This window comes from Eleutherodactylus coqui, chromosome 12 (genome assembly GCF_035609145.1).
Source record: "Eleutherodactylus coqui strain aEleCoq1 chromosome 12, aEleCoq1.hap1, whole genome shotgun sequence".
In the NCBI taxonomy this organism is placed as follows: domain Eukaryota; kingdom Metazoa; phylum Chordata; class Amphibia; order Anura; family Eleutherodactylidae; genus Eleutherodactylus; species Eleutherodactylus coqui.
In genome coordinates this window covers 52,208,912-52,226,813 of record NC_089848.1, presented here as the reverse complement: position 1 = coordinate 52,226,813, position 17,902 = coordinate 52,208,912, and the positions used below count along the sequence as shown (strand labels likewise).

At 42.5% G+C, this 17,902-nt stretch overlaps 1 protein-coding gene across 3 annotated transcripts in view; it reads left to right on the top strand.

Moving 5' to 3' along the window:
• NR1D2 (nuclear receptor subfamily 1 group D member 2) overlaps nt 1–14,119 on the top strand; it is a 31,178-nt gene extending 17,059 nt beyond the window's left edge. For 2 of the 3 annotated variants that reach the window (XM_066585047.1, XM_066585049.1), the window contains one exon: nt 5,172–14,119. In XM_066585047.1, coding sequence (XP_066441144.1) covers nt 5,172–5,368 — 197 coding nt within the window. In that variant the 3' untranslated portion in view covers nt 5,369–14,119. The remainder of the gene's footprint in view (nt 1–5,171) is intronic. The other variant, XM_066585050.1, reaches the window with a different exon arrangement.
• The last annotated feature ends 3,783 nt before the right edge of the window (nt 14,120–17,902 follow it).

Here is a 17,902-nt window from a genome sequence, read left to right as displayed (position 1 = left end):
GTCTTGTTGTATGATAAACCTAAAGGATAGAAGTAAGGAAAATATGTAATGAAATAAGTGACAACAATAATAACATAACGTAGAACAATAGATTCTATCTATCACTCTTATATCATTTCTCAGAATGAGGTACAGACTTCACATTAATTTTTCCCCTGCTGTGTTCTGCTAGTAACTAATAATAATAATCTTTATATGTATAACGCCAACATATTCCGCAGCGCTTACATAGACAGGGGGAATACAGAAAGACAAAAAATACAAACATTACAGAACCACGGTTACATAGTAATCAGTTGATGGAAACAATAGGGGTGCGGGTCCTGCTCCAACGAGCTTACATACTACAAGTAATGGGGGGATACAGAAGGTAAGGGTGGAGAGTGAGGGATGCTATACACATAGACAATGGTCAGACATTTAGCCGTGTGACGGCAGAAACGGTATGACTGCAGGAGCGGTATATGGTGGCTAGCAGGGATTGCAGTCAGTAGGTCAGGGAGCATGTTATCAGGCAGAGTACAGAGGGGTTTGTTTAGGGAATGCGGTATGCCTCCCCGAAGAGGTGCGTTTTTAGAGCACGCCTGAAGTTCTGCGAGTCCTGGATTGCTCTGGTAGCCTTTGGTAGTGCGTTCCAGAGGACCGATGTTGCTCTGGAGAAGTCTTGGAGGCGGGAATGAGAAGTTCAAATTAAAGGGGCGCTCAGTCTGGTTTTGTTAGCAGAGCGGAGAGCCCAGGCTGGGGGATGGATTGAGATGAGGGAGGCGATATAGGGGGACGCTGCACTGTGGAGGGCTTTGTGGATGAAGGTAGGGAGTTTAAATTGAACTCTGTATTTAACTGATTACCCAGAGCCGATCACATAATTAGCACTGCCCAATCAGAGAGCAGTAGAAAATTGCTGCAGCCACCTTGGACAGCCGAAAACTGGGCCCAGAGCTGGTGGATCAGAGGGGTAGCAGAGAAGAACTATAAATAATATACTCTTCCCCCCCCCCCCCACGAATCTTTTCGCCCAATTAGGCAGTTACTCAAAAATTAATTACTCTAAACGAGCACGTTCGCTCATCTCTACTCTGAACTCTTGTGTAATGACACTCAAATACAAAAATTTTATATCAATGCAAACAAACTCAAAACGTTACATTTAGCAAAACTGTTTAACAGGATGACGGTTCTTATTCCCTTTAACAACCAATCACAGCGCACCTTTTTTTTACAAGCTGAGGTAACATAAAAGCTGTGATGTGATTGGTTGCTATGGGCAGCAAGGACAGTCTTTCTTTTTGACAGTTTTGTTAAATGAGGCTCAAAATAAAGTTAGCATGTTATTTTTTACTGCATCATGGACGCTGTGAAAACAAAATTGCCCCAAAAATGGTCCAATTGCCTATTTATTTTTCAATTTCACCCCATTGTGAAACTTTTAAAAGTTCTCCCATACATTATATGTTACATTAAATTGTACCTTTACAAATACAACTCCTCCTGCAAAAAACAAACCCTTATACGGCTATGTCAATTCAAAAATTTAAAAAAGGTATGGTTCTTGGAAGACAAAGATTAAAAAACTAAAATGAAAAAACAAAAAAATCTGTGGGCTTGAAAGGCTTCATGGGGGATGCTTTATTAATGATGCATGTCCTGCAGCACACATTCTAATTTCAGTTAAGGTTGTGCAATGTTGGCTGTATACCAGTAAATCGGTATTATTGTATCTTGATGCCACCGTAACTTGGGAGTGGAGCCAAGATACACTCCCACAACCAAGGCCCCCTGCTGGATTGGCTAGCCAGGCCAGCTTCGGGCAACTGCTAAGCTGCTCACAGTTGGCCCCACCACCGCTCTGCAGCGCTGACCTCTGACAAATTAGACGCCGCCGTTGTGCCGTGGATGATGTCTGCACTGCTGCCCATGGCTACTGCTTCACTGCTCACACTTACCCCCACCGCCACAGTGCATCGCGCTCCTCCATCTCGCATGGTCCGCTCCCTCCCCCTGCTGTAACACTGGCCACCGGAGCTGCTGTCATGACTCGTCTGTTGGGTGCGCCGCTTCCAAGCTCTGCGCTGTAAAGGTCTCCCGCTGACACAAGCCTTCAGTTATCAGTGGGGCCAGCACCACAGGCATGCTTTCAGCACTCCCAGCTCCGCCGCTGTCACTGTCCTCGGCCGGTTAAAGGGAACAACGCCGAGCGGCCGCGGGGACATTGACAGCAGGGCATTGTGGCCGAGTGCCAGAGGGGGGGATTTACAGCAGCTGGCTGGGGAGCGGACATTAACAACAGCAGCAGCCCATTTAGGCCGAGCAGCGGAGGGCAAAATCACTCCAGAAGGCTGGGGAGATGACAGCTGTGGAGCGGCAGAGCCAACATTGACAGCGGCAGGTCATGACTCTCGAGCAGCGGAGGAGACATTCACAGCTGCAGCCTGGGGAGATGATTGCCAGCCAATCCATGAGGAGGCGTGGGTTGTGGGAGTGTATCTTGTCTCAACCCCCTAGTTCCGGTGGCATCAAGATACAATAATACCCAGTAAATCTTTGCAGATTTTATGATGTTGAAGGAAATGTAAAGACCTACTGCACAGAATTCTCGCTGCCGGATCCGACCCGGCCGTCTGCAGGCGGCCATACTGTTGCAATCAAAATCATTCAACCCCCCACTGCAAATTAGGTTTATTTGTCAAATTTACAAACTGTAAGCTATTTGCAAAAAAAAACAAAACATCAAACCAGAATAATAACCATAATAACACAACTAATATAACAAGTGATTTCTCCATATTCAGGACCAAATGCCACTTTTAGGCCTCCTTCCCACGTACGGATTTCCGCCGCGTAATACGTGGCGAAAATCCGCCACGTTGCCCGCAGGTCTTAGGTTCTATTGAACCTAATAGCTCAATGCTCACGGTGCGGAATTCCATCGCGGAATTCCGCACCGTGAAATCTCCCGTCCTCACCCGCGGCATGCTCTATTTGCCGCGGGTGTACGCGCGGCCGGCTTCCATTGCAGTCACTGGAAGCCGTCGCTCACGCTATCTTCCGCTGTAGCACAGCGGAAGATAGCGTGAAATTGCCTCTTCGCCCACCGCCGCCGCGTCATGTGATGCTGTGGGCGTGTTTTGTGACGTGGCCGGCGTGTCACATGGCGCTGCGCGCGTCACGCCGAAACGTCATGCGGGACCCAGGACGCCAGATCCGCTGGTAAGTATGGGTTCTCTGGGGGAGGTGCCGTGACGGGCTTCGCCGTGGAATATTCCGCGGCGGAGTCCGTCACGGTCGTGTGCAGCCGGCCTTAATGACTACTTCAGTCAGAGATCCCTAAAATAAAACATATCAAATACCTGGATTGACTAGGGCTTTGTTGACTGTGGCGTTTGATTGCATGTCAGAAATTTGGCTAAGTCAAGATAGTAGTCCAGTAAGTTAAGAGAACAGATTGTTGCCTTGCATAAACAAGGAAAGGGATTCAAAAAGATAGCAAAGCCACTGAATGTTTCTAGAAATACCGTTGGAAGTATAATGTGCAAGTTCTAAGTGAAAGAAACACTGCCTGGATCGAAAAGAAGGGAAGGGTGGAGCGACTCCAACCATTTCTGAGGAAGGGGCTGTGACCCCGAAACACATCATATATGTGCTGGCTGATAAACAATGAATAAAGAAGATTCGGGTTAATCCCTTTGTCTACATTAACCTTACACTATGAGGGCTGCGACTACGATCCATTATGTTCTTTCTTTTATGATTTATACTGCCTGGATGTGGCAGAAAAAGGAAGCTGTCACAGGCTGCCGCCAGTTTCCTGAGGAGGCCCTCAAGTGACTGCAAAAGACCTGCAGCAGGCACTGAGGTTCCCATTTTCATAGTAAGGCACATCTAAACGCTGAAGGTCATCATGCCCAAACTCCAAGATGTACACCTCTACTGACCCAAAAGCACAAGAAAAGTTGGCTCCAGTATGCTCAAAACCATATTAACAAGCCATAGAAGTTTTGGATTCTGTTCTGAGGAGCAATGCAACAAAACGTGAACTGTTTGCGCCACCGGCACTATGTATGAAGAAGGAAGAATGATCTATGTGCTGAAAAGAACCCCCTGCCTACGGTGAAGCATGGCAGTGGCTCAGTGATGCTCTGGGGCTGCTTTGCTCCCTCTCGCCCTGGAAACCTGTAGCGTGTGGTGGGCAAGTTGGATTCAATGAAGTATTAGGAAATCTTAGAAGAAAATGTCATGCCTTATGTGAGGAAGCTCAACTTGGGCATCATTAGACTTTCCAAAAGGACAATATTCCTAAGCATACCTCAAAGTATACCAGAAGAAGTCCTGGAAGATTCTGAAGTGGCCTGACTTGAACCCCATAGAAAATCTTAGGTGGGATTTGGAGAAGGCCGCTGCAGCACAAAACCCGAGAATATAAGTGAACTGGAGGCCATTGCCCATGAGGAATCTGTTAAGATTTCTCAGAATCAAAAGCCAGTGTCCAGCTGTGCATCACGTCTGTAGCAGGTCATAACAACAAAAGGGTGTAGCAGTCATAAAGGCCGCATGCACATGGGCGGATTTGTGTTGCGGAATCCGTGGCTGGTGTCTGCCCCCGGATTCCGCAGCAAATACTGCCCACAGCATACTATAGCAAAGTGATTCTTCATGCACTCGGGCAGAAACCAATTGCAGTTTTGTGTTGTATTTGGAGAATCCACTTGCTGTATTTAGTTGGGGTGAACTATTGAAATTGTTCTTGTTTCTTTGTTTGTTTTTTTTCTTTTGCAAACAGCTGAAAGTTTGGAAATTTGGCAGATAAACTTAACTTGCAACAGGGGTTGAATAATTTTGATTGCAACTGGAGAAACGCAGCATTTTTTATTAGTGTCTGAAAAAAAATGGTGGCCTGCAGTATCTCCTTTCAAATTGCGTCTGGAGGAGAATACAATGCCCCACAGAGACGCCTATGGCAGAGCACGGACTACTAGACCTGTAGTATGGGCGTTCAGTGATAGGGTCCATGGACGTGGTATGAGGCTTAATTGTAACATTGTTGTATAGTCCTGAAGGTAGAGGTGTACATGTGATATTCATCTGTCTGCATATCTGCTGCTTATGATTTCATAATTGGATGTACTTTTAAAATCTCTAGGTTTTATTTTGTATTTTATATTTTGCTCTTTTAGATCGTTCTGGTATTGAAAACGTAAACTCTGTTGAAGCATTACAAGAAACACTGATTCGTGCACTAAGGACTTTAATTATGAAGAACCATCCCAATGAGGCCTCCACCTTTACCAGACTCCTCCTGAAGCTAGCAGACCTGCGCTCTCTCAACAACATGCACTCAGAGGAGCTCTTGGCTTTCAAAATTCACCCGTAGGCCTATATAAATGACTAATGTACGATGTCTAGTGTATAAATGTATGACAGATTAGATTTCCCTAAGATTACATCTGGCACAATATATTTATAATAAGTGCAAATATAACCTATAGAAGAGGCAACGTGTACAGTTCACTAGAACAGGGGTCCCCAACTCCAGTCCTCAGGGAACACCAACAGGTCATGTTTTCAGGATCTCCTATGGTAAGAACCCCTGTGGCAATGTCTGAGGCATCGGCAATAATTACATCACCTGTGCCATACTGGGGACATCCTGAAGACCTGACCTGTTGGCGGTCCCCGAGGACTGGAGTTAGGGGAACACTGCACTAGAATATAGTGAAACGACTGAGGCGTTAGTCCCTAGAGGATATTTTCTCTTGAATATTGGTGCAGCCTACAAATTGGCTACCTCTGCACAACACAGACAATGCCAGCACTTTACGCTTCAGCATTACATTGTCACACGGACTCCTCAAGCCTTACTCTGCATTAAGGAGGAGGTATTTAGAATTGGGCACCAACCTGTAAAAAAAAAAAAAAAAAAAAAAAAAGGTCCGTCGGTCTTGACTAGACCGGGCGATAATTTTGCTTACACATTTTTGAACCATTTTGCAGAACCAAGTTTTTTTTCACCAAATCTTTGCTGGCCGTAGTCAAAAGTTTTTCTATACGCTGTGTACAGCGAAGTACGTGATCGTCACTTTTTAGACGTCTGAGAATCCTGTACATTTACATATGTATCTTATCATTTCCAAATGTTTTGCCGACTGCCATGTGCCTCTGCCGAGATCTGGATGGTTGTCTGTCACACAGATTTTTAGCAGGTGTGAGCGTTACTCATCATATGTATTTATATGTACATTTTATCATCTTTTACCGACACTCGATGTCTTTAGAAACCGTAAATGGTCTTAGAACGTTACAGATGAATATATGCCTGCTTCCTCGCAATATTTTAAACTGCGAAGGGAGCCGTTACACATAGCTATAAGATTTATAAAATGGATAAAGATATCCAATCTTCGAAGAAGAAAAAAAAAAAAAAAGTACTACTTGTATATTTTTGAGAGACATTAATACGTATGCTGCAGCTATTTGTTACACGGAAGCCTCCCAGTGTAACCGGGTCTTTTTGCGGCCAAGCTGCAACCTCAATGACTTGCTGTAGAAAAGGACCATTGGGCAAGTAACAGCAGTGATTAAGTCTGGGCTAAATGCAAGAAAAATGTCCATCATCACAAAGACTGGTGCATACAGATGAGTTCCAGCTCAATCAAACACAATGTAATATTTAAATGCTCCTGATTGCCATTTTACGTTCCATGAAGTGCTGAATTCAAAAAGTGGCGAATGAGCAGCACAAAATGACACTTCTAATGATTGTGTGTGTGGAGGGGAGGTGACAAGGATTTACTCCGGAGAAATGGAATTGTCACAAGCATGAAGGAAGCACTTGCCCTACTTTCACGGACTAATGAACTTGTTACGAATGTGCGTCTACTTTAAAAAAATAAATAAAAAAGTTGGGGGAAAGTCGATAGAAACTCATGTACTCAAACCATCCAAATAGATGTTCAGCATTACTAATGTCTAGAAATGTAATTTTAGAAGTTTTTAACACTGTTAGGTTTTCAAATAGAGTAGATGAGATGCGCACTTTTAACATTTGGAAACCTGGGCAAACCAAGTTTTATAGCGCGTATCTTAATACGGGAACGATCTTCTTTGAAGGTCCATGACCAGTTTGACGGTAGTTAAGGGAGGTATGTGTAACTCAGCAGTTCTAACAAGACCCAACTTTTAGCACCGCTTTATGAAAAACCCATTCATGCCTCTTGATCTGCGATGAGTTACAGGGCTTTTTTGTTACTAACCTCTTTTATATCTTCATGTTCCACCATTGGGTTATTAGACCATAAAGAGGGCTAATCTTTCTCCGAGCTGCTGCATTTGATCGTCTAGGCGGTCTCTTCCCAATAGCAGTTTGCGAATGTTATGGAAAAGAATATTATTTTTTTGTGTGTAACATCACTAAATTATATAAAACCTGATGCAAAACTAACTTTATAACACTATATATATGAAAAGGAATTGTCGAATGATTGTGTCTCCCCGTTTGGATACATTTTTAGGAGTAAAAGAACTAGTTCAACTTAAAGAAATCTTCAAGGCAAAACTCAAAAAGTAGTTTTGCCCGGTATTGCGCATTTCCTCAGTGCTACAATTTCAATCATAATAGGGTTTCCTGTTTTTGTGTTATATGGGGGTGAACTGTAGCCTGGCACTCAGTCGCGAATGGCCTACTTGTATTGTGTATATACAAGACATATACTCCAGTGGATGGAATTGGGTATATGTCTTCGGCAATGGGAGCAAGATGCATGGCATGAGCTGATTACGGCTGTCGGAACAGGGAGAAAGATGCCAGGTTAGTCCGTTCACTGGCAGATCATCCCTATTAGAGATGAGCGAGCGTACTCGCTAAGGCAAACTACTTGAGCGAGTAGTGCCTTATGCGAGTACCTGCCCGCTCGTCTCAAAAGATTCGGGTGCCGGCAGGGGGCGGGGAGCGGCGGGGGAGAGCGGGGAGGAACGGGGGAGAGATCTCTCTTTCCCCTCCCTGCTCACTCCCGCAACTCACCGCTCACCCCCGCCGGCACCCGAATCTTTTGAGACAGACGGGCAGATACTCGCATAAGGCACTACTCGCTCATCTCTAATCCCTATATATCCCCAAAACAGAGATACAAGAACGGCAGGAATTTTTGGAGTGCAGGAATGCCAAAAACTCTGCGTGAAACTGAGCAATAGATTTCTTTAAGTTAAAACCAGCGAAACATAACTTTCTTTACTGACTGTGTTGCACCAAAAAGGATATGATAAAGTCATTTTTTTTATATTTTAAAAAATGTATTCTAATGCGGTAAAAAGAAAAAAATGTGATCAGTAATTCTTTAACCTTTTGATTGATCTTTTGTTATCCGTATTCTTTTATTTATTGCGTTTTCTGTGGTTCTATCTCTTTTACGTCATGTGCCATACAAATTCTGTTTTTCCGTGCTTCTTAATTTAGAAACCATTTAAATGCTTTTAAAGTCAATTAATCATAAGACGGCCTGTTAGTATATCCTTTCTAATTGCACAGATCTCTTGGTTAATGTTGTAATATTCAGGGTTTGCACATCTGTTGCTTACACACATGGAAGGCAGCCATTTTGTCCAGTAAAATACAATGCATACCAACAATCACAGTATCGGTTATTATATGCCCCAGAGACTTGATTGGGGCAAACCAAATGGATTGGCTCAATATCACTAAATGGCTGCCATCAAAGTTTTTGAGCCAGATGCACTTTAACTATGGGGCTCCCACTGCTCTAAAATGTAACTTTAACTATTAACAAATGTATATTCTGAAATATCACCGTATCCCTGGATTATGTCAGGTGTAATATTTTCTCTACAAGCTTCTGTGTGTTTTCCTTTATTAAAGGGGTTTTCAGGGATTTACCATTGATGACTCGTCCTCAGGATAGGTCATCGATAATTGATCGTTGAAGGTCCACCATTTGGGATCCCCACCGATCTTGCTAGTTCAAACAGAGTCGTAAGTAAACAGCTCTGTCCATGTTGCATTGGGTTCCATGGGAACTGTGCATGCAATACTAACACAGGCCTGTGCAATGTTTGCAGACCTGTCTGCTTCCGGCTCTGTCCGCACTGACCATATACCTGGTGAACAGCTAATTAGCAGGGATCTTGAGTGGCAGACCCCCCCCTCCCCCCACAATCAATTATTGATGACCTATCCTGAAGACAGGTCATCAATAGTAAAGTCCTTACAGAAATTAAGCTACAGATTGGTACAGACTTCCAAGATCATTAGGTATTTCTTTGTGAACATTCACGTATCTTATGGCCTTACGTCTAGACCAGTGGCTTTCTAGCCGCTTCTAACATTTTTTCGACTAGACAAAAAAAGGACTTAGTTTATGTGATATATTACACTGATATTATAAGTTCACCAAGAACCAGTCACATCACTGTTGCAGTTCACAATATGGGCACCTCTACTAGGCATAGGTAATAGGCTAACTTTAAGGCACATGGTGTCCTTAATCCTCAAGCATTACCTCACAGGTCACAAGAGCCATATTTACACCGGTGAAATTGTAAGACACCATTTATTCTTCTCATCACATGGCTAATAGATACTTTTGGCTTTGTGTCTAGCCCAGCTCTATATCTCAGGAACTGTTGGGTCCTCAGATGCCTGGAGAACATGTTCAAAAGCTATATTTTGAAGAAAAACTCTCAATCCCAGGCATCAAATAGTTTAGAGAAAAAGAAATAAGATAGCTGCTGCTAAATCCCATGTTAGCATTATATCCACTAATCTCTCCATTTCTAGGGTTTTGTGGTGGTGTCACCCGGACTTGGCACCTACGAGAGCCCAGCATTTCTACTGCTGTCTTAGTTCTTTAAAACCCTACCTCTGTCACCTCTACCCATCTTATCGAATGTCTTTATGGGGCCTCATGTAAACCCTATTCTTTTGAGCAGACCCTTTTAAATCTTTTATCCTCAATAAGTGTATACTTACCTACGCGTGGTGCTAGAATACTTTGTTATGCGTCTCCTGAAAGCAGACTAAAGAGGTTCTCTACATAGTCTAATATCGGATGATTACCACATCTTGTGATGGAGAACAGCATAGCATGGCTGCCGAGCTACTTTAACCTCTGCTGTCAGGATAGTGACCGTTTTGCTTTGATCTAAACCATTGTCTTGTCTGACAGATTGGTTGCTAGGGAAACTCTGCCTAACAACAAGTCTTTTCACTTGAGTTATTTGGCAATGTGACCCAACAACTGCTTCATTTTCATTTTTCTCAAGTCTTAAGCTCAAGGCAGAGTTACCACTAAAATTATGACTGAGGGGCAAAGATGCTTGGGGGTCTTCCGCTATGTTTTTCTCTACCTCTTACTGCCATTTTAACCATAGACCTGAAATAATAAATGTGGAGATCCTCTTTAATGAAGTGCTGCTGTCCATGTTTTTTTTTTTAGTTCCTAGTGGACAAACTACGAAATTACAATACTGCATGTCTTTGTTTCTAAACTTCAAAAAGTTTTGTCTTTATTTTTATACGGGCCCTAAACTTCTTTCAGTGTGTTATGTGATTGTGCTGCTTTAGGCATACATAGTACAATGTTGTGTTCTATTGTAATTCTAAGTGTGTTTGTTACATGTATACCCAAATATGCCTTAAGGGCTCCAGAAGATTATAACCTATATCGAAGCAGTAGACTGTTTCGGCCTGGAGTAGGGATTGTTGTTGCTTTTTTTTTTACCAGAATATTTTTATATTGCTTCGTTTACTGGCAACCGAAGGCTTATAAGTACCGTATATGTGTAGACACAAAATACATATAGACATATGACAAATGAAGATAACATTAAAGGGGTTATCCAAGCAGTGCCGGCTGGGATACACCAGGGTCGGGTGGAAGCACTGGCTGGGGCTTGTAAGTGTAGGCACAACTCTCATTGAAATCAATGGAACGCTCAGCCTGCAATTACAAGCACAGTTCCCATTGTTTGCAGTGGGAGCTGCGCCTACAATTATGAGCACCGGCCACTACACAGGGATCGGAGCAGTGCTTCAGCTTCAACCCCAGTGTATGCTAGTGGGTGCTGCCTAGATAACCCATTTTAAATCTCTCAATTTGTTTTTTTTTCAATATTTGCCATGTTTTTAAGTAAAGATGACGCCTTAACTTGCATTAAAGTACAATGATAGAACTACTATATTTCCACTAACTTGGGTACCGCACATGTAAAGTAAGAGCGTGTTAATACTGTACAATAATGCAGGTTAAGTCGGCCATAAACATACATGCTAGGATTAGATGAGGGTGAATGTTTATGGCATAAACCTTTTATTTACCGAGGGATAGAGAATGTGACATCAAAATCCAACATGCCTTGAGATTGTTTCTCTCAAACAGTTGGGCTGCTCTCGATATACATTATGTCATTGAAGGACCCTGACGAAATGGCCAACTTTAGAGTTGTATTGACTGACCCATGTCCCTGGCTACAAGATGGCTACCATAATTGTTGTAGGTAGATCTAGACAATAAGCAACATGGCAGATCCCATTAGTCTTTAACGTCAGGGTCAAAAACTACCATTTTTTAAGTTTTGCAACACAAGTAACGGATACTGGGCATTATCCTGTTGTTCACTTCATGTGTGTTGTTTCCATGTTGCTGTTGTTGCTCTGCAATTGTGTATAATGTAATAGGAAGACAATGCTAAAAACATCGGAAATCCAAAGTCTTATTTCATAGCATCTTTGCATCTGCAGTGGGCATCAATGTAAAGTCTAATGCCAGCTATAGGGCAAAACAAAATTGAGGAAGCCACCTATTTGCCTTCGTTTAAAGGAGAACTTTCACGTCACCTAAAGACACTGCGGCTAGAGATAAAATACATACATGTTGTATGTTATTCCTGTGCGGAAGTATCATTGGTTGAATTTACAAACATACGCGAGAAGAGCATTATGTACTGGAGTGTGCTCGGCCATAAAGTTGCCGGTCCTCTCGACAACTACTTGGATTTATGCTTTTGTTGTCTGAATCTTGCTACAAAGAAAGTTTGGTGATTGGTTGCTCTGAGGCCCATTATCCACAAGACCCTAAAGGACCTTTTATAAGGAACGGTTATCGTTCAGATAATTGTTAGATAATACGAAACTGAGCGATAATCGTTCATTGTAAACACAGCCAACAACTGAACGTCGAACAGTAATGTGTTCGCTTTTCATTCATCGTTCTGTTTATGCAGGCATAAACCTGACTATAGTTGGCCCATGTATAGGCGGTCATTCGTCTACGAATGACTGTTTACGATTGATGCGAGTTGGCCGGCCCAAAGAGTTCTTCGGCATGCCTCAATTCAGTGAGCAATTATCAATCCTGATATGGTTGGGAGGAGTTCGGGCGTTTAAAGGGGTTGTCCCGCGGCAGCAAGTGGGTCTATACACTTCTGTATGGCCATATTAATGCACTTTGTAATATACATTGTGCATTAATTATGAGCCATACAGAAGTTATAAAAAGTTTTTTACTTACCTGCTCCGTTGCTAGCGTCCTCGTTCCCATGGAGCCGACTAATTTTCGCCCTCCGATGGCCAAATTAGCCGCGCTTGCGCAGTCCGGGTCTTCTGCTGTTCTCTATGGGGCTCCGTGTAGCTCCGCCCCGTCACGTGCCGATTCCAGCCAATCAGGAGGCTGGAATCGGCAATGGACCGCACAGAAGAGCTGCGGTCCACGGAGGTAGAGGATCCCGGCGGCCATCTTCACCGGTAAGTATAGAAGTCACCGGAGCGCCGGGATTCAGGTAAGCGCTGTGCTGTTCTTTTTTTCAGTCCCTGCATCGGGGTTGTCTCGCGCCAAACGGGGGGGGGGGGGGGGTTGAAAAAAAAAAAACCCCGTTTCGGCGCGGGACTACCCCTTTAAGCGTTCAGCTATCGTCCCGTGTAAAGAGCGGAAGTGTCCAGGGACAGGAAGTATTATTGCGAGGACACAAACTCGGATAACTGTACAAGAATAGGATGTTTAAAAAAATGTTTTCACGTTCTTAAGGGCTTCATATAGAATTTCTGGTAGTTCTCTATTAGGTGATCCCTACCTAAATTTTTAGTTGCAAATTTCTAATAGAAAATAAGCAGTTGAGCACTTCCAAGCTCCTGTGCCCCATACTCAGTGCTACTTTGGCTTTGTGATGAAGGCAGACCTTACAGCTCCAATTAAATGGCTGTTCCAATCAGTCTGATGACTCGGCCCACTGCTAGATTGGCACCATGCTGGCAGCAGAGAAGGGGAAGTGTAGATTGGCAGCAGTCAGGTCAGGCCATTCTATATCTCCGCCTGTGTTATTAATCACATTATTCTAAAAATACATTTGGGTGGAAAATCTCTTAAATCTTCATTTTTAGCCCCATTGCAAAAAGTTAAAAGGCCGAGAGGTTTAAATGTTACCTCTGCAAGATTGATGCGTCATACAGCTTTGCTCTAGGTATCAGTAAGGTTAAATGTTATAGGGGTGCTAAAATGCTGAGATTAGTGATCCCATCTAACAGAAGAATTAACTAAAATTGTATGTTGTCTTTTATGTTTTTTTTTTTATTTCCACAACTGAATACAACAATATTCCGAGCTGCATTTCTGAGAGATTTCGTACTGTGCTATAGTAAAATGACCATTGTTGCCTGCAAAGATGAAACACAAGATGTAATTCTCTATATAGACGTGTGTTCGTGTAGAAGTGATCCTAGGCTGCACAAGGCTGTGTGCTTTACTGTGGACCCTCTAGCAACTAGGAGCTTCACTTCCAAACGTTTCTCAACTTTAACTGAATGTATTATTTTAGAATTTCAAAGTATAACATAGGTACTATTGTTTTAAGACATGGTGAAAGAGTTTAGATAATTTTCTACATTGTATTGATATGTCTGTGCTGACTGATGAAGCGCTCCTGAAAATGAAGAAAGGCTTAAAAGATGATATGTGTTTGAATGAACCACTCTATTGTGGAAGAAATTACTGGGGCAAAACTAAATCTGCAAAATGTTTTGACCTGGACATGTAATCCATTAGTTGTAATTTCTTGCTACACGGAGATGTCTGTACAAAGTATATGTTGTTGGCCTTTTCAAATAAACAACTTTACACAACCTGTGTCTGTCATGGAGTTATACTTAACAACTAGAGGGCAAGAAAAATTGGTTGTCAGAACAGAGTCCTACAGACCAATTTGGCTTAGGGCTACCCTTGAGGGCAGCATCTGGGATCCTCTGGTTTCCACCCTTTAACCCCACCAATTGGGATCTGGTCTTCTCTGCAGAGACCTACAGTCTTTTGCCACAAGAATAGCCTCAATACTATGGTAGCTGACGCTTATAGGTCAGTAGAACCGAAGAGCAGGAAGGGTCATGGTTGATATACAAGCCCAAAGTCAAAACAGGAAGAGTTCTTGCATAATGACAAGTTAATGATCAGGGCAGGCAGCAGACAGATATAATGTGGGTAAAATGCGAACCGAGGTTAGGATTGGAGAAGAGGGGAAAGCTTGGTAAAACAGGCATGGGTTGAACCAGGAGTCAGACTACAGAAGCACCTTTGCAGAACCGTTTGGAATCCTCCAGTGGGCTAAGATGCCTTAAATAACATGAGAGTTATTTAAATTGTTTAGGGGTAGAAAAGCAGGGAAAGAGAAATGCTGTGGTCAGCTGCCATAACAGCGATACATCAAAATGCTGAAATTAGCTATAAGTGTAAGTACAACTGTATAGATCCTCCATACATATTGCCAAGCTTTCTTATCCTGATCACATATTCTTTCGGGAAATTGATCTATCAAGGTGGATTTTTTCATGGTAGTCCTTTAAATTTGTGTGTGTGGGGGGTGGATTCAGTTGAAAATGGTCTAACTGCCCATTTACACACAAAGATATTCTTTCAAATAATTGAAAGGTTGCAAGTTTTAGAGATCTTTTTGCATAAAGTGTTAATGGACACTAATGAGCATTAACACTTTTATCATCTTCATTAGCATGTAAAAGGGCCTCCAGGAGCTGCTTGCATAGCCCAGCATGTGGGCTGGGCTCCGCACACAGATGCTGTGCTCTCATTAGGGCTGTCAGCAGAATATAATGTAGTCTCCCATGGAGAACACAGCATGCGGTCTATTAAGAGATACTTTATTTCTCTGGGGTTGAGCAATGGATTTTAAGCTTACCTTAAATTCATCCTTCAGTGCCTGATGGCCGCGTTTGCACTCAATGATTATCACTCATTTGCGGTCGTTTGAACGGGTTTTGAGCAATAATCATTGCGTGTAAATGGGCCTTAACATTATGTTCTAATGAGGATTTAAACTCCGTTTGTACACACATTTGTACAGCTGATCATCCAATCTACTCTGGCTAAAATGTTTATAGTGTGTTTGGTAGCCTTTAGGTGTCAATGTTGATGTTTGTAAGAAAAAGAAAAAAAATTGGTATCATGTTAGTAGAGCAAAATAGGATTGTTCTCCATAATAGAAACAAAGTAATATTATAGATATGACCCTTTTAATGGCTAACAAAGAGATGAGGTTACAGTAGGCTTTCAAATCTACTTAAGTCTTCATCGGGTAAAAAAAGGATAAATCTGAAGAAGTACCGTATGTATACACATTAAATGGCACAGATATGGCATGGTGTGATTAATTTGTACTTAAAACAATAACAGCACAGAGGAGTAATTACTCGTTTATTCCATTGGTAAGGATGTGGAGGTTTTATGGTCTCTAAATTTGTGTTAGGGGTTCGCCAGGGCTGTGTGTTATCTCTGCACCAGATTTCTCAGCTATGGAACCTTTTGATTCTGCCATGGAACCTTTTGAATTATTTGATAACATGTCAGCTGCACCTCAAGAACATCGCAAGAGTCCACCCTTTTCTCACCGTGGACACGCTAAAAACGCTCACTTGTTGCCCTCATCCACTCTCGGCTCGATTATTACAACTCGCTGTTGATCGGCCTCCCCTGCGACAGACTCTCCCCTCTCCAATCCATCCTGAAATCGGCAACCAGGCTCATCTTCCTGTCCGGCCACTACATGGATGCCTCTGCCCTGTGCCAGTCACTGCACTGGCTGCCCATCAAATACAGAATTAAATTCCAACTCACGACCCTCATCCACAAAGCTCTCAACAGCACTGCGCTGCCCCACATTGCATCCCTCATCTCAATCCACCACCCAGTCCATGCCCTCAGCTCCGCTAACTAAATCAAATTAAGCGCCCCTTAAATTTGAACCTCTCATTCCCGCCTCCAAGACTTTTCCAGAGCAGCACCAGTCCTCTGGAACATTCTACCCCAAACTATCCAGGCTACCCCTGACGCACAAAACTTCAGGCGTGCCCTAAAAACGCACCTCTTTAGAGAGGGATATCACTGCTCCTAAACCAAACCCCTCTGTACTCCGCCTGATAACATGCTCCCTGTCCTACTGACTGTAATCCCTGCTAGCCACAACCAACAGCCCCCTGCAGTCACACCGATTCGGCCACTATATGGCAATTTGACCATTGTCTGTGTATAGCATCCCTCACTCTCCACCTCGCCACACCATGCACATCTCCCGCCCCTTTACCTTCTGTATCACCCCATTATCTGTAGTATCTAAGCTCGCTGGACCCTTAACCCTACTGTCTCCATTAATCGATTACTACATGTAACCGTGGTTTTGTTTCTGTTCCCCCGTTTTGTAAGCTCTGTGGAATATGTTGGCGCTATATAAATAAAGATGATTATTATTATTGTTATTACTTAAGCCTGTGTTGAAAGTATCAAAGATGGTCATAAATTTGTACTCCAAAAATTCTTCTATGACGTTGAGATTTGAACCTGTATTTAACTCCTTAATGACGCAGACCCTTTTTTTTTCCATTTTCGTTTTTTCCTCCCCCCTGTTAAAAAAAAAATCGCGCCTCCTTTATTTATTCATCGACGTCGCTGTATGAGGGCTTGTTTTTTGCACAACAAGTTGTATTTTTTAATGTACCATATAATGTACTGAAAAACTTTTAAAAAATACTACGTTGATTAAAATGAAAAAGAAAACGACATTCCGCCATCTTTCAGTGCGTCTTGTTTCTACGGCGCACAAACTGCAACAAAAACAACATGTTAGCTTTATCCAATGGGTCAGTCCGATTGCTAAGATACCAAACGTGTATAGTTTTCTTTTACTGTACTACTTTTATATTTTTTTTCAAAGACCTTTAAGTTTTTTAAATTATTTTCTGCTGCCATCTTCTGTGCGCAATAACTTTTTTATTTTTCCATCGATGTAGTTGTGCGAGGGCTCATTCTTGGGGGATGTCCTGTAGTTTACATTAGATCCAATTCAGAATACATACAAGAGTTTGCTAGCTTTTTATTGCATTTTGTCTGGGAGACAGAGTGATTGAAAAAGTGCATTTCTGGCGTTCTTTATTTCTTTTTCACCGTGCGGGATAAATAATGCACTAATTTGATAGATCAGACTTTTACAGACACGGCAATACCAAATATGTATTTTTCAATATTTTTTATTACAGATATGGCAAAAGGAGGGTGATTTAAACTTTTATTCATTTTTTTTTTTACAATTAATAACACTTTATTGATCTTATTTTGACTTTTTTTTTTAGCTCCCCTGGGGGACCACAACTAGCAATGCTTTGATCACTCCTGCAGTATGACATAATGCTATAGCATACATACCCTGATGCTGCAGGACGTAAATGTACATCATATAGTGGGAAGGGGCTAATATAGTAACCTTCCTATGTTTTATGTTGTGTCCTTGACTACCAAAATATTCAACCACAGGTAACTCCAGCCTTTCTTTAATTGTGTGGCAATGAGATCTCATCCTTGCTTGAAGTTTTTGTCCTGTTTGTCCAACATAAATCCCCCTAATCAGG